General features: G+C 44.1%; 1 protein-coding gene across 1 annotated transcript in view; it reads right to left on the bottom strand.

Annotated features, from left to right (window-relative positions):
- abcc10 (ATP-binding cassette, sub-family C (CFTR/MRP), member 10) overlaps nucleotides 1-21,372 on the bottom strand; it is a 306,950-nt gene that overhangs the window by 255,074 nt on the left and 30,504 nt on the right. Inside the window, exons 6-8 of the mRNA XM_072548805.1 lie at nucleotides 13,000-13,139; nucleotides 9,150-9,229; nucleotides 1,247-1,418 (exon numbers count right to left, since the gene is read on the bottom strand). Of these exons, the coding sequence (XP_072404906.1) occupies nucleotides 1,247-1,418; nucleotides 9,150-9,229; nucleotides 13,000-13,139 (392 nt within the window). The remainder of the gene's footprint in view (nucleotides 1-1,246; nucleotides 1,419-9,149; nucleotides 9,230-12,999; nucleotides 13,140-21,372) is intronic.

The following is a 21,372-nucleotide window of genomic DNA, read 5'->3' as shown; positions in this document are numbered from 1 at the left end:
AAAGATTTAAGGTAAAGTGAGAAAAAACCGTTTTCACCCAGGTGCTGATGGAAATCTGGAACTCACTGCCTATAAGGGTGGCAGAGGCAGAAACCCTCAGAACATTTCAGAAGTATTCAGATATTAATTATTTTTTCACAATTTCCTGGTATTTTCAAACATTTATGCAAATAAATCCCCAGGTCACTGTACATTTGAACATTCTTTAAAACTATCAATGAATCTATTGTGCATCTCACTCTCCATCAGTTCACATCGCTCTATTGGATTTCATTTGTCACTGAGGTGGCCATTCTGTGAACCCATGTTCTATTGTCGTTAATTGGTGTCATCCTCATGATGGTTTACCATGTCTCCAAAATTGATATCATCAATAAATTTTAAAAATACATTCTGTATTCCAAAATCCAAGTAAATTATAATCCTTTTCAAAAATACACTGGTCAAAGCACTGATCCTCGGAAAACACCAATGTGAACCATCCTCAAGATGGAAACAAAACCATTTATCATATCGTGCGATCTCTTTCTTGAGCCCAATTACTTATCCAAGCTGACACTGACCTGCCTCTTCCATGTACTCCAATTTGTTAACCAACCTTTTATGTCATACTCTGTTGTTTAGGCTGTCCTAGAATCTATACAGACACCATTCTCCTCAAAAACCTTCAGTTTCTTCATCAGAACATTCAAATAGTCAAACACAATCTATCTTTTACAACTCCATGCTGGTTCTCCAGAATTAACTCAAACTCTCTAAGAACTTGTGATTCCCTGATTTGTGTTTTCAAAAGCCATCCCAGCACTGATGTCGATCTTACAAGCCTGCAGTTACCAGCAACAGCCTTACACCTTGCCTGAATGATGGCGTCACCTTCTCCTCAACTCTTTGAATACCTCCCCGGTATCTAGGGAACATTGGAATATTATGATGAGCTCTTCCACTGACCCCACTCAAGGCTCCCTTATCAATATCAGTTGCAAGGTAAATTGCTGCTGTTTTGATGATGGGAAAGATAGGCAGGGGGAGAAGAAATCAGCTTGTTTCATTTGATGAGGGCCTTTTCTAATGAGTGCTAGTATTTACGCTGTAATCACCTGTGACATTGACACTACTGATTTAGAAAGAGGAAGTGTCAGTAAATTTCAGTAAAGTCACCCAATTATATCAATGAAGAGTCTGGATCATTACAACTAGAATTACTCTTTGTATTTTAGACATTATAAATAAGTTATAAATTTCATACATTAAGATCCTCTGACAGTGCACAAGCTTCAATCACTTCTTGGTACTGCTTGGCATCGTACTTATTTCCAAAAAGGATATTTTCCCGGATAGTGGTAAACTGAATCCAGGGTTCTTGAGCTGCCAGGCCAAAGCCTTTATTTTGCGTTGAGATATACACTTCTCCATCAAGCCTACAGATAGTGAGATAAGAGGGAAAAGAAACTTTGAGTAATATAATGCAAATCCATTCATCTCCACCAAACATCCGAAAGCTTGTAAAATGAACAAAGAATGTACATGTGAGACCTCCAAAGATAAAGATTCCTTCAGAGACTGAGTCAAAACCAACCGTACAGAAAAAGAACATCCAAGGTTGAATGATTAACAAGGACAGCAGAAACTAATGTGACCATCACTGAAGTCACCACAATCAGCTTCCTTGGATTTGAATGGACCATATCAGTACTGTGGCTACAACAGCAGGTTAGAGGCAAGGAATTTTGTGGAGGATATCTTACTCACTATCTCCCCAAAGCCTTATACCATCATCAAGACAGTCAGGAGCATCATGGAACACTCCATACTTGCCCATACTTTGAAGTTCCAAAAAATACTCAAGACGCTCAACAGCTTTCATCCAAATTCTGGATTAGTGATGCTGGAAGAGCACAGCAGTTCAGGCAGCATCCAACGAGCAGCGAAATCAACGTTTCGGGCAAAAGCCCTTCATCAGGAATAAAGGCAGAGAGCCTGAAGCGTGGAGAGATAAGCTAGAGGAGGGTGGGGGTGAGAAGAAAGTAGCATAGAGTACAATAGGTGAGTGGGGGAGGGGATGAAGGTGATAGGTCAGGGAGGAGAGGGTGGAGTGGATAGGTGGAAAAGGAGATTGACAGGTAGGACAAGTCCGGACAAGTCATGGGGACAGTGCTGAGCTGGAAGTTTGGAACTAGGGTGAGGTGGGGGAAGGGGAAATGAGGAAACTGTTGAAGTTCACATTGATGCCCTGGGGTTGAAGTGTTCCGAGGCGGAAGATGAGGCGCTCTTTCTCCAGGCGTCTGGTGGTGAGGGAGCGGCGGCAAAGGAGGCCCAGGACCTCCATGTCCTCCGCAGAGTGGGAGGGGGAGTTGAAATGTTGGGCCACGGGGCGGTGTGGTTGATTGGTGCGGGTGTCCCAGAGATGTTCCCTAAAGCGCTCTGGTAGGAGGCGCCCAGTCTCCCCAATGTAGAGGAGACCGCATCGGGAGCAACGGATACAATAAATGATATTAGTGGATGTGCAAGTAAAACTGTGATGGATGTGGAAGGCTCCTTTAAGCCCACTTGATTGGCACCATATTCACAAACATCCAATATTCAGTCCATATTGGAAGCGGATCACCGTTCCTTCAATGTTGCTGGGTCAACATCCTGTTACACCCTGCCCGACAGTACTATAAACATACTGACACTCCAAGGTCAAGAAGGTCAACAATGAGGTGGGCTCTAAGCCACTTAATTACAGAAAGTCAAATAATTTTAGGAAAAACAGCCAGGCAAAGCTTTAATACAGAAAGTGAAGGGTCCTTAGTTTCAGACAAACTCATTGGATGATACTATGGGGCTTTGTCCAGGTGGTTGCCTACCAACACTTTTTGGTACAAATACAGAAACTGCTGGAAAAACTCAGCATGTCTGGCAGCACCTGTGCAGAGAAGTCAGAGTGAACTTTTCAGATTCAGCAACACATCTTTCAGAATCCTTTTTGGTCTTGGTTTATGTTTAAAAAATCTAGGGAGCCAGAAGGAAAAAATCCTCTCAAGCTTATAAGAAAAACAAGTTTCAGCCTCCGTTTTTAGATTGAATTATTTGAGAACCTGATGAAGTTTCCACATCTCAGTCCCTTCGTTAGCTTGTATAGCCTTATCTGTGATCACTTTCCAAAGACTTTGAACTAGCTCGATATGTGTAAATCACAGCCTTGATTGGAAGACCTGTTATTATCTCCAGCTTTCAACAATTTAGTTTCATCAACATGAAGTCTGATGGGTGTATTTGTCAAATTCCATTTTTTTTGTTTTTCCAGACAATTGCCAACAAAGGTGTTTTTTTTTGCTCTGCTGAAATATAATCAATGCATGGCTGTGCTGTACATGGTGTGGATGTGAGTATGTTTCTTTTGGGATGAGAAGGATTGTGTTTGGATTGTGGATTACAATTTAAATCTTAACCAGTTTTGGCACTTCTTTTTTAAAAGTTATTATTTATGTTAAATGGATTTTTTTTTAACTTCATTAGAGGAACTTAGGACAGTGGATGTGACTCTTCCTGTGGATAGCAGTACTCAAAGTGAAACATAAGGCCATTTTGGTGATTGAGTCAAAACATTTGTACTGTTACATTTTCAATGGTGTGACTTGTGGACCAGTAGCGTTTGATAATCAAAACATTCCTCCTGTCATCATTGTACCATCTCCTTCAGCCTTGGTTGCAACACTTCCCAATATTTAATTGGACAAAATTACTGTTAATGCAATGCTGGATGGTGCAGAAACAGTCTGGCAATTTGGAGGCAAACATTTTAACAGGACGTGACAGGTAAAGGCAGGAAGAATACTCCCAATGACTGGAGGATCCAGAAACAAGACCACAGTCTCAAGATGTGGGGTAGGCCATTTCGAACTAAGATGAGGAGAAATTTCTTCATCCAGAGAGTGGTGAGTTTGTGGAATTCTCTGTGACAGAAAGCAGTTGAGGCCAAAATACTGAAAGTTTTCAAAAAGGAATTAGATATTGTCCTTAGGGCTAAAGGGATCAAAGAGTATGGGAAACAACTGGGAACAAGGTCCTGAGGTGGAGGATTGGTCATAATCACAGTGAATGGTGCAGCAGGTTCAGCGGCCTGGTAAAAAAAATGACTGCAGATGCTGGAAACCAGATTCTGGATTAGTGGTGCTGGAAGAGCACAGCAGTTCAGGCAGCGTCCAAGGAGCAGAGAAATTGACATTTCGGGCAAAAGCCCTTCATCAGGAATAAAGGCAGTGAGCCTGAATGACCTACTTCTGCACCAATTTTCTATGTTTCTAAATTTGAGAGATCAGCTGGAATCCCTGCCTCCCAAGTCTCTTATCCACCCAGCCTAAGATCGGGTACCATCCAGCCACTGATCAAATAGCCCCAGCAGGGGCCGGTTAGAACCCTATGAACAAACACATTGACTGGATCCCATTTACCAACCTCTCAGAAAAAGAACTGGAAATTACATCACCACAGGAAATGACATCATCAATCCAAGAAAACCCAAAAAAATAAATAGAAAGCAGGAAATACCAGCAGTGCTTCATCTGGAGGCTCACTGAAGATGTTACCTAGTATGGTGACAAAACATCTTAAAGTGAACCTTCCAGCTCAGTGAGCAAACCTACATCCAGAACCTCAACTTGAGCTACAAATCTTCTCAAAACTCGGGAAGAGAGTAGCTAAAGAGAATGTTAGATCCTTGGAGGATAAGGCTGGTGAGTTAACAGTGGCAAGCACAGGAATGGCAGCGATCTAAATCAATATTTTACCTCAGTTTTCAGAGTGGAGAACACCAGTATCATTCCAATCGTAACAGAAAATACAGAGATTAATGAAAAGGAGGAACTTACAACAAACATCATCATTAGGGAAAAAGTACAGACCAAACCATTAGGATCGAAGGCAGATAAGTCTGCAGGGCCTGATGGCCTGCATCCTAGGGTCTTAAAGGAGCTGGCAGCAGAGATAGTGGATCCGTTGGTTATAATATTCCAAAACTGCCTGGATATGGCAAAGGTTCCAATCGATTGGAAAAATGCTAATATAATGCCCTTGCTCAAATAGGGAAGGAAACAGAAAGTAGGAAACTATAGATCAATTAGTTGTACATGTGTCATTGGGAAATTGTTTGAAACAATAATAACAGGAAATTTGGAAAGTCAGAATGTGATCCATCAGAGTCAGCACAGTTTTACGAATGGGAAGTCTTGTTTGACTAATTTACTCGAGTTAGTTGAAAATGTACCAAGCAATCTGGATAATGGGGATTTTATCAATTTGGTATGTTTAGACTTCCAGAAGGCATTTGGTGAGGTACCAGATCTTGTCATTACATGGGCTGCCAGCACAACCAACCCATTGTCAGCCAATAAGAGTCCCCATTAGCAACCATTCATTCTCCCAGGCTGACGTTTACCCACTCCTTTGTCTACCCAACTGTTTTCACTGTCTCTCTGGGTTCCATCTCCACCTATCATTTACTCCTTCCGCCTCCCCCCACCCCTTCTCTAGCATCAACACCAACCTTTTCCCAGCTACAACCAGTTCTGAAGAAGGGTCACTGGACCCAAAATGGAAACTCTGCTTTCTCTCCACAGATGCTGCCTGACCTGCTCAGTTTTTCTAGCAATTTCTGATTTTTTATCTCAATTATTTATAACTTGCAGAAATCACTTGGACAAAAGGAAGAAAGGTTTGTTGCCAAATTTGCTGATGACACAAAAATAAGATAGAAAAATGAGTAATGGAGAGCACATAAGGAGGCTACAAAATAGACACTAGCAGGTTATGTGAATGAGAGAAGACTGAGAAGACCTAACAAATACAATGTAGGAAAATGTGAATTTGTCCAATTTGGCAGGAAGAGTTACAAAAGTACTATGTTATCTCAATGGTGAGAGATTGTCAAGTGCTGGCGTGCAGAGGGATGTGTGCGTCCTGGGGCATGATTTGCAAAGAGCTGCAGGTACAGCAAATAATTAGAAAAGCAACACAACATCATCATGTATCAGGGAGGGAAGGAATACCAAGGCCAGGGGGTTGTACTTCAGTTGAGCTGTGCGCCGATGCAACCATTAAAGTACTGTACACAGCATTGGTCACATTATTTAAGCAAGTGCACAAATGTATTGGAAGCACTTCAGTAAATGTCTACCATACTCATACCTGCAATGGCCAGCTATCTTACAAGGACAGAACTGACAGGCTGAACTATCTGCCAGAGTTTACAAGACCAAGAGGCAACCCAATTGAAAGATATCAGCTCCCAAAGGTTGTGCACAGCGTGATTTCTCTGAAAGGAGAATCTAGAACTCGGGATTACTGTTTAAAAATCCAGCGTCACCCACTTAAACCAGTGCTGAGGGGACATTTATTTCTGAGGTTCCTGAGCCTTTGGAATTCTCTTCTGGAAAAGACAATGGAAACCAATGTTTTTAAGGTAGGGACAGATGGACTCTTAGTAAAAAAGGGGCTGAAGGGTTACCAGGAGAAGTTAGAGTTGTGGATCTAAGGTTATAGTCAGATGAGCCATGACCTTATTGAATGGCGAGGCTAGCTCACAGGGCTGAATGGCCTACTCTTTTGCCTTGGTCGTGTGTTCCTAATTGTATCCTAATTTAAACATGCAAGATTCTAGGGTATGTGCATAGAGGTTCTCTCTTTTACCTTATGTCGGTCATGGGTAAAGTGTTGGAAAGGATTTATAATCATCTCGAAAGGAATAATTTGATTAGGGATAGTCAACATGGTTTTGTGAAAGGTAGGTTGTGACTCACAAACCTTACTGAGTTCTTTGAGAAGGTGACCAAACAGGTGGATGCAGGTAAAGCCATTGATGTGGCGTATACGGATTTCAGTAAGGCATTTATAAGGTTCCCCACAGTAGGCTGTTGCAGAAAACACACAAGCATGGGAGTGAGGGTAATTTAGTGGTTTGGATCAGAAATTGGCGAGTTGGAACAAGACAGAGTGGTGTTTGATGGCAAGTGGTTATCCCGGAGTTCAGTTACTAGTAGTGTACCATAAGGATCTGTTTTGGGTCCACTGCTGTTTGTCATTTTTATAAATGACCTGGATGAGGGCATAGAAGGATGGGTTAGTAAATTTGCAGATGACACTAAGGTCAGTGGAGTTGTGGGCAGTGCCAAAGGACGTTGCAGGTTACAGAGGGACATAGATAAGCTGCAGAGCTGGGCTGAGAGGTGGCAAATGGAGTTCAATGTGGAAAAGTGTGAGGTGATTCACTTTAGAAAGAGCAACAGGAATATAGAGTACTGGGCTAATGGTAAGATTCTTGGTCGTGTGGATGAGCAGAGAAATCTCGGTGTCCATATACATAGTTCCCTGAAAGTTGCCAACCAGGTTGAGAGGGTTGTTAAGAAGGCATACGGTGTGTTAGCTTTTATTGGTAGAGAGATTGAGTTTCGGAGCCATGAGATCATGTTGCAGCTGTACAACACTCTGGTGTGGCTGCAGTTAGAGTATTGCATACAGTTCTGGTCACCGCACTGTAGAAAGGATGTGGAAGCTTTGGAAAGGGTGCAGAGGAGATTTACCAGGATGTTGCCTGGTATAGAAGGAATGTCTTACGAGGAAAGGCAGAAGGACTTGAGGCTGTTTTTGTTAGAGAGAAGAAGGTTGAGAGATAACTTAATTGAGACATGTAGGATAATCAGAGGGTTACTTAGGGTGGACAGGGAGAGCCTTTTTTCTCAGATGGTGATGACTAGCACGAGGGGACATAGCTTTCAATTGACGGGGTGATAGATATAGGACAGATGTCAGAGGTAGGTTCTTTTCTCAGAGAGTAGTAAGGATATGGAACACCCTTTCTGCAACAGTAGTAGACTCGCCAATTTTAAGAGCATTTAAATGGTCATTGGATAAATATATGGATGAAAATGGAATAGTGTAGGTTAGATTGGTTTCACAGATTGGCACAATGTCGAGTGCTGAAGGGCCTGAACTGTGCTGTGATGTTCTATGTTCTATGCTCTAGAAGTATTCAAGCAGCTTCCAATTACCAGTTCCTTCAAGCCTGAGCCAGTCCATATCCACTGTCTAAACGTGTCACTCAAATCCGAAGCATCTGTAGCCCTCTTTAGAAATTCTTTAGGAATCCAAATTCCTGCAACTCAATCTCCTCACCCTCAAAAGTATAACTAAGAATAACTAGAGTAAAAGAGCTCCACAGTTCTTCTGGGCATGGGCGACAATAATTAGGAAATTCTCATGATTTCTCACAATAACTCATCCCTGTGGCACTCCATACCAAGCACTAACGTCTATAAAAGATAGGGGAAGCATCCCAGGAGAATAACTGTCCCAGCTTGTTGCCCATTCAACAAGTGCCTTGCAGATGCAATAGCTAATGGTCTCCTTCCTGATGAACATTTCATTCTTCAGAATCTCCCCACAGCAATATTACCGAGATCAGGTACAAACCAAAACTTAAAAGCACAAATCTGTATCTCTCCAGCTCTGCTGAGATTTGCAGGAACATACTATCAAGTATCTTACCAATGCACACTCTGATCCATAAAGTTAGGGAGACGAGAACAAGCAGTCACTGATGCTAAATTCAATGTCAGGGCTTTCAGACAAACAGTAGATAGAATGCACACAGCCACGAGACGGTGAAATTCCCTTATGGTTCTGAGGCAGAAGCTATGTATGTAATGCTGCTGTGATGGAGAGTTTAAAGGTGGCATGGTGCTTAATCATGAGGGAGGATGCAGGGTGGGCAACCTTTAACCCATCCAATTCTGAGGGCTGGAGGGGGAGCATCTCAGGGATGACTCTTCTGCCTAGACAGTGATTGATTAATGCCACAGCGACAGTGAAGGAATGGCAATCTATTTCCAACTCAGGGGGGAGTGTGGTTTGGAGTGGCTTGCAGGTGGTGGTGTTCCCATGGATCTGCTGCTTTTGTCCTTCAAGATGGAAGTGATCATGGGTTTGGTAGGTGCTGTGTTTCAGCTTTGCCCTTTACACTGAAGCAGTGGGCCATTCCACCCTTGAGGTTAGGGATAGTACCAAATGGGGACAGACTGAGTGGATGCACCCATGTGAAGGGTAAACGCCAGAACTGATGGGCTGAACGGCTCAGGTCCATTCTGTAACAAGCAGTTGTTTTATGAAGTTACCTGTTGAGTTCTCCCAATATCGCTGCTATCAGGGAGCTCTTGCCACAACCGACTTTTCCAACAACTCCTATCAGCTGCTCCTGCAGAAAGATTGAAATAGAATCTGTTACGTGAATGAATGTCTCCATTTAACGTGCTCTCAGTTCAGCACTGCTGAGGAGAAGACTCAGTAGGTAATCAACACACTCTGTATTTCAATTCAAAACTTACTGTGAAAAGGGATATGGAAGATATCGACTGTAGGGAAATAGATGGTGACATCTTGCAAAATGTCCAGATTACAGAGGAGGAAGTGCTGGATGTCTTGAAAGGGTTAAAGGTGGATAAATTCCCAGGATCTGATCAGGTGTACCCGAGAACTCTGTGGGAAGCTAGAGAAGTGATTGCTGGGCCTCTTACTGAGATATTTGTATCATCAATAGTCACAGGTGAGATGCCAGAAGACTGGAGGTTGGCAAACGTGGTGCCACTGTTTAAGAAGGGCAGTAAAGACAAGCCAGGGAACTATAGACCAGTGAGCCTGACCTCAGTGGTGGGCAAGTTGTTGGAGGGAATCCTGAGGGACAGGATGTACATGTATTTGGAACGGCAAAGAATAACTCGGGATAGTCAACATGGCTTTGTGCATGGGAAATCATGTCTCACAAACTTGATTGAGTTTTTTGAAGAAGTAACAAAGAGGATTGATGTGGGCAGAGTGGTAGATGTGACCTATATGGACTTCAGTAAGGCATTCGACAAGGGTCCCCATGGGAGACTGGTTAGTAAGGTTAGATCTCATGGAATATAGGGAGAACTAGCCATTTGAATAAAGAACTGGCTCAAAGGTAGAAGACAGAGGGTGGTGGTGGAGGGTTGTTTTTCAGACTGGAGGCCTGTGACCAGTGGAGTGCCACAAGGATCGGTGCTGGGCCCTCTACTTTGTGTCATTTACATAAATGATTTGGATGTGAGCATAAGAGGTACAGTTAGTAAGTTTGCAGATGACACCAAAATTGGAGGTGTAGTGGACAGCGAAAAGGGTTACCTCAGATTACAACAGGATCTTGACCAGATGGGCTGAGAAGTGGCAAGTATCCATGCCCCTCATAATTTTGTAAACCTCTACAAGGTCACCCCTCAGCCTCCAATGCTTCAGGAAAAACAGTCCCAGCCTGTTCAACCTCCCCCTGTAGCTCAGATCCTCCAACCTTGGCAACATCCTTGTAAATCTTTTCTGAACCCTTTCAAGTTTCACAACATCTTTCTAATAGGAAGGAGACCAGAATTGCACGCAATATTCCAACAGTGGCCTAACCAATGTCCTGTACAGCCGCAACATGACCTCCCAACTCCTGTATTCAATACTCTGACCAATAAAGGAGAGCATACCAAACGCCTTCTTCACTATCCTATCTACCTCCGACTCCACTTTCAAGGAGCTATGAACCTGCACTCCAAGGTCTCTTTGTTCAGCAACACTCCCTAGGAGCTTACCATTAAGTGTATAAGTGCTAAGATTTGTTTTCTCAAACTGCAGCACCTCGCATTTATCTGAATTAAAGTCAATCTGCCACTTCTCAACCCATTGGCCCATCCGGTCAAGATCCTGTTGTAATCTGAGGTAACCCTCTTCACTGTCCACTACACCAAAGAGGGCTTGAGCTATAGGGAGAGGCTGAATAGGCTGGGGCTTTTTCCTGTGGAGCATCAGAGGCTGAGGGGTGACCTTATAGAGGTTAAAAGGAACCTAACGGGCAACATTTACAGGCAGAAGGCAGTGTGTGTACGGAATGAGCTGCGAGAGGAAGACATGCAGGCTGATACAATGACAAAATTTAAAAGGCACATGAATAGGAAGGGTTTAGAGGGATACGGCCAAGTGCTGACAAATGGGACTAGATTAGGTCAGGATATCTGGTCGGCATGGATGAGTTGGACCTAGGGATCTGTTTCGGGCTGCTGTACATCTCTATGACTCTGAAAGGGGAAAATGGGCCCATTGTGCTGAGAACAAAGGAACAAGAATAGAGGAGGGATGCAAATGAGCAAAGTTGCAATTGAAATGGAGGACAGAGTCATAGAGATGTACAGCACGGAAAATGACTCTTTGGTCCAACCCGTCCATGCTGACCAGATATCCTAACCTAATCGAGTCCCATTTGCCAGCACTTGGCCTATATCTCTCTAAACCCTTCCTATTCATATACCCATCCAGATGTCTGTTAAATGTTGTCATTGTACCAGCCTCCACCACTTTCTCTGGCACCTGATTCCATATCCGCACCATCCTCTGCATGTAAAAGCCCCTTAGGTCCCTTTGCGATCTTTCCCCTCTCACCCTTTAGTTCTGGACTCACCCACCCCAGGGAAAAGACATTGTCTATATACCCTATCCAGAGAGGTCACGCTCCAAAGTTGTTAAACTTGTTATCAGCCACTTTTGCAGAAATAATAGAGATGTCAACTGTTTTCAAAACTGGGAAAGGCTTTGGAAAACTAAAGCATAAAGAGTCTTGGGACTCCTAGTTCTGAATTCTCTAGAGATTAACATTTTGGTTCAGTTGGCAGTGAGGAAGGCAATTGCAATCTTAACATTCATTTGAAGAGGAGTAGAATACAAGAGCAGAGTTGTACTGCTGAGGCTAGATAAGGCTCTGTTAGTCACAAAGAACTCTAGCAAGTTTCCTTCTCCTTAAACCATGTTGACACAGTTTGGTTCTATTAAGCTGTTTCTTCTTCAACAATGAACTTTAGCATTTTCCCAAAAAAAAGGTCATAGAGTCACAGAGATGTACAGCATGTAAACAGACCCTTCAGTCCAATTTGATAGTGCTGACCAAATATCCTCAAATAATCTTGTCCCATTTGCCAACATTTGGCCCATATTCCACTAAACCTTTTCCATGCAGATGTCTTTTAAATGTTGTAATCATACCAGCCTCCCTCACCTTCTCTGGCAACTCGTTCAACACACATTTCATCCACTGTGTGAAAAAGTTGCCCGTCAGGTCCTTTCAAAATCTTTTCCCTCTCACCTTAAACATATGCCTTCTACTTCTGGACTCCCCTACCTTGGGAAAAAGACCTTGACTATTCAATGTATCCATGCACCTCACAATTTTATCAATCTCCATAAAGTCCCCCTTCAGCTTCTGACGCTCGAGGGAAAGAAGCCCCATTGAAAAGTGTTCAGTAAATTAGCCTACAGTTTCCTGCTTTGTGTCTCCCTCCATTCAGGGGGTGCACACATGTGGCTTTCAACCTATTGGAGGAAAATATTGTTGCCAAATTTGCTGATGATGCAACAATAGGTCATAAGTTAAGTTGTGCAGAGAACATAAGGAGGCTACAAAAAGCTGTAAATACACTAAGCGAGTGGGCAAAGGAAATGAAGGACACTGCGAGAAAAGGTGAAATTCTCCAATTTGGCATGAAGAATGAAAAAAGGTGAAAAGTCAAATTTCACCAGGGCAGATGGTGAAGCTTGAACTCAATAAAAATCTACAGTTAATGAAGACGATAAAATCATTGTCAGTTCTCAAAAAACCCAGATGGTTTGCTCATGTCATTCTTACCTAGAGTGGCCTCCATGTGACTCCAGACCCACAGTAATGTGGCTGACTCTTCACTGCCCTCTGGGCAATGAGTGATGCACAATAAATACTGAGTTTAAAAAAGTATTTGTGGATATTATTTAGGGAAGAATGCAAATATGTTGTAAGCAGTTCAGAACGGTTTGCCATTCTAATACCCGGAAGGAGTGGGTAGCCTTATGAAGAAAGGTGACAGGCTTGGCAGGTATCTGTTCCAGTTTGAGTAGGGAATGGATTAATCAGAATTTCATCACAAATGCTAGCAGTAAGCTTACCTGCTTCACCATTAGATTCAGGTTAAGGAGCTCCAAACTGCCTTCAATTCTGGTTACTGATTCTCCTGATGCTTCTTGAGAAATCCAGGAGAAGGAAGCATCATGTAGCTCCACTGCGGAGTCCGGGTCCTCTGGTTCTCCTAAACACAAAGTGACACTGAGTGAGAGGTTTGCTGCATGACTGAAACCTTCAATCCTTTCTCAGTGAAAAACCTAATTTCAAACTCCTTACCAACCATTCGGGTACAAAATCATGTCGTTAAAAGGGCACCTGAAGGACGTAACTCCTATCAAAAGTAAGACAAATAGAGAGGATAATTCATTCTCTTTGCCCGGACCTCACTGCTCTCTGATTAGGAACACAGGAGCAGGAGTAGGCCATTCAGCCCTTCCAGCCTGGATTAATGATGTCATGGCTGATCTGTGGCCTAAGTCCATACACCTGCCTTTGGCCCATATCCCGAAACAAAATTTATCTGTTCAGATTTAAAATGAATAACTGATCCTGCAACCACAGCCATTTGTGGAAGAGTTCCAAATTTCTGTCACCCTGGGCGTATGGAAGTGCTTTCAAACATCTCTTGGAATGGTCTTCCCTGACTTTTACAATATTTCCTTCCACCTGGACTTCAGGGGTTAAGCTATCTTTCTAGTGAACCTTCAAGATGATTATATATCCTTCCTGAGGTGTGTTGCCCAGAGCTGCTCTCAGTATTCCAACTGGGGCTGAACCAGGGTTTTGCATAACTGCAGCCTAACCTCTGCATTCTTGCTCTCCAGTTCTTGAGATAGAAGGACGAGCTTTCTCAATTATTTTCTGCAGGTGTTCGGGACATTTTAAAAATCTATCCACCTGAACCTCCAAGTCTCTTGCAAACATCTGGAATGTACCCTGATCTGTCCCTTCATGGTATAAAATAGATAAACCCATTGAAATCCATCTGCCACAGGTTTGCTCATTCAATGAGTCTATCAATATCCTTTTATAATTTAATATTTACATCTACACTGTCTACAGCGCTGTCTAATGTTATCTCATGAGCAAATTTGAGGATATGACTTGATATGCTACTATCCAAGTCATTAATAAATAATACGAATAATTGAGGCACTAAAACAGATCGTTCTGAGGTACCAGTGGTTACAATCTGCCACAAAGTGTTTATCATACAAGAGTTTGCAATGGAGAGAAGATACTGACTGTGACGGATCTACTTTGTCAGCCCAGGTTTTTTCCCCACCTCAGGGTGGTGGACAATGCTGGCTGACCAGCATTTTATTTGCAGAAGACGGTGGCGAGCTGCCTTCTTGCACTGCTGCAGTCCACATGCTGTAGACAGACCCACAATGATCTGAGGGAGGGAATTCCAGCTTTTGACCCAGTGACAGTGAAGCAATGGTGATGGATTTCCAAGTCAGGATGGGGAGTGGTTTGGAGAGGAACTTGCCGGGGGTGGTGTTCCCATGTATGTGCTGCCCTTGCTTTTCTTGAGGGAAGTGGTCATGAGTTTAGAAGGCACTGTTTCAATGGCCTAGTGATATTACCGCTGAACTGTTCATCCAGAGACCCAGGTAAAATGCTCACTGGTCCGATTCAAATCCTGCCTTGGCAGATGATAGAATGTGAATCCAATAAGAGTGTGGAATTACGAGTCTAACGATGACGATGAATCCATTGTCGATTGTCAGAAAAACCCATCTGGTTCACAAATGTCTTTTAGGGAAGGAAACCTGGTCTGACCTGCATGTGACTCCAGACCCACAACAATGTGGATGACTCTTAACTATCCTCTGGAATGGGCTATAAATGCAGGCCTAGCTAGCGACACCCTCATCTCGTGAATGAATTTTAAAAAAAACGTATGTCTGGTGAATTTCTGCAGGGCATCTTGTAAATAGTACATATGCTGTGACTGAGCAACGGTGGTGGAGGGAGTGGATGCTTGTGGGTGTTGTGCTAATCAAGTGGGCTGCTTTGTCCTGGATGGTGTCGAGCTACTTGAGTGTTGTTGGAGCTACACCCATCCAGCTACGTGGGGAGGATTCCATCACATTCCTGACCCATGCCTTCCAGATGTTGGACAAGTTTTGGGGAGTCAGGAGGTGAGTTATTCATCGAGTATTCCGAGCTTCTGACATGCTTTTGTAACCACTGTATTTCTAGGGTTTATCCAATTCAGTATCTGGTCAATGGTAACCTCAGGATTAGATTACATAGAACATAGAACAATACAGCGCAGTACAGGCCCTTTGGCCCTTGATGTTGTGCCGATCCAAGCCCACCTAACCTACACTAGCCCACTATCCTCCATATGCCTATCCAATGCCCGTTTAAATGCCCATAAAGAGGGAGAGTCCACCACTGCTACTGGCAGGGCATTCCATGAACTCACGACTCGCTGAGTAAAGAATCTACCCCTAACATCAGTCCTATATCTACCCCCCCTTAATTTAAAGCTATGCCCCCTCGTAATAGCTGACTCCATACGTGGAAAAAGGTTCTCACTGTCAACCCTATCTAACCCCCTAATCATCTTGTACACCTCTATCCAATGAAAACAGCCCCAAGTGCCTCAGCCTTTCCTCATACGATCTTCCTACCATACCAGGCAACATCCTGGTAAACCTCCTCTGCACCCGTTCCAGTGCCTCCACATCCTTCCTATAGTATAGTGACCAAAACTGCACACAATATTCCAGATGCGGCCGCACCAAAGTCTGATACAACTGAAACATGACCTCAGGACTCCGGAACTCAATTCCTCTACCATTAGATTACATTACAGTGTGGAAACAGGCCCTTCGGGCCAACAAGTCCACACCGACCCGCCGAAGCGTAAGCCACCCATACCCCTACATTTACCCCTTACCTAACACTATGGGCAATTTAGCATGGCCAATTCACCTGACCTGCACATCTTTGGACTGTGGGAGGAAACCGGAGCACCCGGAGGAAACCCACGCAGACACGGGGAGAATGTGCAAACTCCACACAGTCAGTCGCCCGAGGCGGGAATTGAACCCAGGTCTCTGGCGCTGCAAGGCAGCAGTGCTAACCACTGTGCCACTGTGCCACTCTGGATGTTGATAAGGGGGAATTCAGTGATGGTAACTTGACATTGAATGTCAAGGGGCAGTGGTTAGATTGTATCTTATTAGAAATGGTCATTTCCTGGTATTTGTGTAGAGTAAATGTTACTTAAATGGTGAAATGCTGCAGAAAGCTACAGCACAGAGGGATTTAGCAGTCATACAGTCATAAAGGTGTGCAGCATGGAAAGAGACCCTACAGTCCAACTTGTCCATGCCAACCAGATACCCTAAATTAATCTTGTCCCATTTGCCATTATTTGCCCCCTATCCCTTGAAACCCTCCCAATTCATATACCTATCCAGATGCCTTTTAAATGTTGTATTTGTGCCAGCTTCCACCACTTCCTCTGGCAGCTCATTCCATACACACACCACCCTCTGGTCTGTTTTAAATCTTTCCCCTCTCACCCTAAACCTATGCCCTGTAGTTCTGGAGTCCCCCACCCCAGGGAAAAGACCTTGTATATTTACCCTATCCATGCCCCTCATAATTTTGTAAGCCTCTATAAGGTCACCCCTCAGCCTCCAACACTCCAGGGAAAACAGCCCCAGCCTGTTCAGCCTCTCCCCAAAGCTCAAACCTCCAACCCTGGCAACATCCTTGTAAATCTCTTCTGAACCCTTTCAAGTTTCACAACACCCTTTGCGTAGGATGGAGACCAGAATTACACATAGTATTCCAAAAGTGGCCTAACATGACCTCTCAACTCCTATACTCAATGCTCTGTCCAATAAAGGCAAGCATACCAAGTGCCTTCTTCACTATCATAATCCAAAACGCTAGCACTAAAATCCAGCTGTTCAAAGCAGCCGACTTGACTGGCACCACATCCACTCCCTCTACCACCATCACCCAGAAGCAGCAGCATGTACTATCTACAAGAATCACGTCAGAAATTTACCAAAGTTCTTGCCCATTCAATTAACCTATCTATATCCTGCTCTAGATTTCTGTGGCATCCTTATCACTTGCGTTCCTATCTATTTTTGTGTCAGCTGCAAAGTTGACAACAGTAACTCACTTCTCTCATCCAAGTTATGAACATATATTGTGAACAACTGTGGCCCCAGCATCTCCCCGTCACACTCTATCAATTACAGGTTATCAACTAAAAAACGCCCCTTTCATCCCAATTTACTCTCTATGTACAAAGGTAATGAATAGTCCTTAAAGGACTGTTACATGACTAACTGCAAGTACACATTCCTTCAAAATGTGAAAACTCAACATAGCTCAGTCCATACCTGCACACACACAACATGGGTGCTGGGGAAAAAATAAGCACTACCGCAGTTAGGCAGTAGTGTGGGGGTTTAAAAAAAAGAGAAAAAGAAAATAAAAAAAAATAAACAGGCGTGTCAGAGGTTCTGTTAAAAAAAACAGAAGTATCAGACATTCTGTTCACTCTGAGAGCTGGATCTGAGGACCAATGTCAAGTACTGTGGACCTGTAATAAAAAACAGGAGTGTCAGGGGTTCTGTTCATCCTGAGAGCTGGTTCTGAGGGAGCTGGATCAGTAAAAAAGAAAAAAAAACAGAGCTCAGTCACCTGTGACCAATGAAGGAAGTTCAGGATTGCATAAGATTAGAAAAAAAAGGAGTTGCCAAAATATAATTAATTCTGAGAATTGGCAGGTTTCGAGAAAACAACAAAACTATCAGGACCACAAAACTGATAGGGAATGGAAGAACAGAATATAATTGCAATCTAGCAAAATATGTAAAAATAATCATTAAAAGCTTCTACACATGTGTAAAAAGAATATGTAAAAGTTTCGCTTAATTGAATATGAGACTATAAATGGCAGTCAAGCAAATTTATAATGGGGAATAGAGAAATGGCAGCAAGGCTTAGTGATTACAGTGTATCTGTTTTCATTGAGGAAGATACAAGGATGTTCCCAGAACTGAAGATCAAAAAGGCAAAGAAGAATGAGGAATGAGAAATTAGCACCAGTAAAAAACTGTACTGAAGAAATTCAAAGCTGATAAATCGCCAGGATCTGATGGTCTTTATACCAAGTGTTGAAGGAAGGACAGCTAACACCCTGCCACTATTCCAGGAGGCCACATATTGGGCCCACTGCAGCCCGGAGTCCTCAACTCTGCCATCACTACAGCTGACACCCTGCCACCATTCCAAGAGGCCACATATCAGGCCTACTGCAGCCAGGAGTCCTCACTCTGCCATCACTACAGCTGACACCCTGCCACTATTCCAGGAGGCCACATATCAGGCCTACTGCAGCCAGGAGTCCTCAACTCTGCCATCACGACAGCTGACACCCTGCCACTATTCCAGGAGGCCACATATCGGGCCTACTGCAGCCAGGAGTCCTCACTCTGCCATCACTGCAGCTGACACCCTGCCACGACTCCAGAAGGCCACATATCGGGCCCACTTCAGCCCGGAGTCCTCACTCTGCCATCACTACAGCTGACACCCTGCCACTATTCCAGGAGGCCACATATCGGCCTACTGCAGCCCGGAATCCATACTCTGCCATCACTGCAGCTGACACCCTGCCACTATTTCGGGAGGCCACATATCGGGCCTATTGTAGTCAGGAATCCATGCTCTGCCATCAATGCAGCTGACACCCTGCCACAATTCCAGGAGGCCACATATCAGGCCTACTGCAGCCAGGAGTCCTCACTCTGCCATCACTGCAGCTGACACCCTGCCACTATTCCAGGAGGCCACATATCAGGCCTACTGCAGCCCGGAATCCATACTCTGCCATCACTGCAACTGACACCCTGCCACTATTCCAGGAGGCCACATATCGGGCCTACTGCAGCCCGGAGTCCTCAACTCTACTATCACTACAGCTGACACCCTGACACTTTCCAGGAGGCCACATAACAGGCCCACGCAACCAGAAGTCCTCACTCTGCCATCACTGCAGCTGACACCCTGCCACTATTCCAGGAGGCCACATATCAGGCCTACTGCAGCCAGGAGTTTGCACTCTGCCATCACTGCAGCTGACACCCTGCCAATATTCCGGGAGGCCACATAACAGGCCTACTGCAGCCCAGAGTCCTCACTCTGCCATCACTGCAGCTGACACCCTGCCACTATTCCAGGAGGCCACATATCAGGCCTACTGCAGCCAGGAGTTTGCACTCTGCCATCACTGCAGCTGACACCCTGCCAATATTCCGGGAGGCCACATAACAGGCCTACTGCAGCCCAGAGTCCTCACTCTGCCATCACTGCAGCTGACACCCTGCCACTATTCCAGGAGGCCACATATCGGGCCTACTGCACCCAGGAGTCCGCACTCTGCCATCACTGCAGAGGTGTCAAAACTTCATGAGATTTGTTCCTGGGATGCTGGGACTGTCATATGAAGGGGAGCTGGGCAAATGGGGCCTGTATTATCTATAGTTTCCAAGAATGAAAGGTGATCTCATTTAAACATATAAAATACTGAAAGAGATAAACAAAGTAGATACAGGTAAGATGTTTCCACTGGTTGGGGATTTTCAAACCAGACCCAAAATTTAAAAATGAGAATGATGCCATTTAGGCCTGAGATGAGGAGAATTTTTGAATCAAAGGTATGTGAACCTTATGGAATTCTCTAACACCAAGGATTGTGGACGTTCAGCCTTTGAGAATGTTTAAGGTAGAGACTGATAGATTTCCGATTACCAGTGACAGGGTTATGTGAAAAGGATGGGATAAATGTATTTCATTCGCCCAGTGGGGAAGGCTAAACAGTCTGAAAGGCTTGTTCTTAAGTTCACCCTTGAAAAGACCAGTTCACTTTGGCCTCTTGATTCCATTCTAAAGACTGAAATAAGTGCTTGGTTTCTGTTTTGATAGTGCTTGCAGGTTACACTCAAACTTTACTTTATCCTTTTCTTTATTCTTTGGTCATCTTTTGCTGGATTTTAAATTTCCGTAACCTTCTGGCTTACCACTAATCTTTGCTTTGTTGTATGTCTTTTTCATTTTGATTTGCAGCTATCTTTAATGCTCTGTTAGTCAATATGATGATGGCTGATTTGTTTGAAGTGTAAATTCCATACTCCCATCTTCCCAATAATCTTGAGTTCTCTTGCCTACCACAAAATTACCTACTTACATCTTAGACATATTCAAGGAGACAACTTCCACCACCTTATAAGGCAGAGTTTACAAGTTTGAAAATATCATAAGAGAAAACTGCCGCGAATTTTAAGAAGCTGCCAGCAAGTTCTAGAGTTATTTCCACATTCACCTTGTTAAAACCATTCAAGATCTTATACACCTCAATCAAATCATGGTTCACTGTTCTAAACTCCAGTGAAAACAAGCCCATCCTAACCAATGTTTCCTCATCAGACAACCCATCATTCCAGATATTAATCGAGTAAACCTCTGCAGAGCCGCCTCTGATGCACTAACACCTTAGGGAAATAAAAAGGCTAAAACTGCACAGAGCAGATGATCCTTTCCCATTCTGAACCTGGAAAGAAGATAAATAGAAGAAAATAGGAGCTGGAATTGGCCATTCAGCCCTTCAGGCCTCCTGTGCTACTCAATACGCTCATGGCTGATCACCCAGCTCAAGATTAGAGTGGTGCAGGAAAAGCACAGCAGGTCAGGCAGCATCCGAGGAACAGGAAAATCAACATTTCAGGCAAAAGTCCTTCATCAGGAATGAGGCTGGGAGCCTCAGGAGTGGAGAGATAAATGGGATAGGGATGGGGTGGGGGAAGGTAGCTGAGAGTGCAATAGGTAGATGGAGGTGGGGGTAAAAGTGATAGGTCGGAGAGGAGGGTGGAGCAGATAGGTGGGAAGGAGGATGGACAGGTAGGACAGGTCATGAGGACGGTGCTAGCTGGAGGGTTGGAATTGGGGTAAGGTTGGTGGGGGGGGAAAAATGAGGAAACTCCCCAATGTCGAGGAGACCGCATCAGAAGCAACGGATACAGTAAATGACATGTGTGGGAGTGCAGGTGAAGCTTTGAAGGATGTGGAAGGTTCCTTTGAGGTCTTGGATGGAAGTGAGGGGGGAGGTGTGGGCGCAGGTTTTGCAATTCCTGCGGTGGTAGGGGAAGGTGCCAGGAGGGGAGGGTGGTTTGTTAGGTTGGTGTGGACCTGACCAGGTAGTTGCGAAGGGAATAGTCTTCACGGAAGGTGGATAGGGGTGGGGAGGGAAATATATCCCTAATGGTGGGGTCCGTTTGTAGGTGGTGGAAATGGCGGTGGATGATACGATGTATGTATAGGTTGGTAAGGTGGAAGGTGAGGACCGGGCCGTTCTATCCTTGTTGCGGTTGGAG

The sequence above is a fragment of the Chiloscyllium punctatum genome, chromosome 3, assembly GCF_047496795.1.
Source record: "Chiloscyllium punctatum isolate Juve2018m chromosome 3, sChiPun1.3, whole genome shotgun sequence".
Lineage (NCBI taxonomy): Eukaryota > Metazoa > Chordata > Chondrichthyes > Orectolobiformes > Hemiscylliidae > Chiloscyllium > Chiloscyllium punctatum.
Note: the sequence above shows the minus strand (reverse complement) of the source record. Positions and strands in the feature narration are given on the sequence as shown.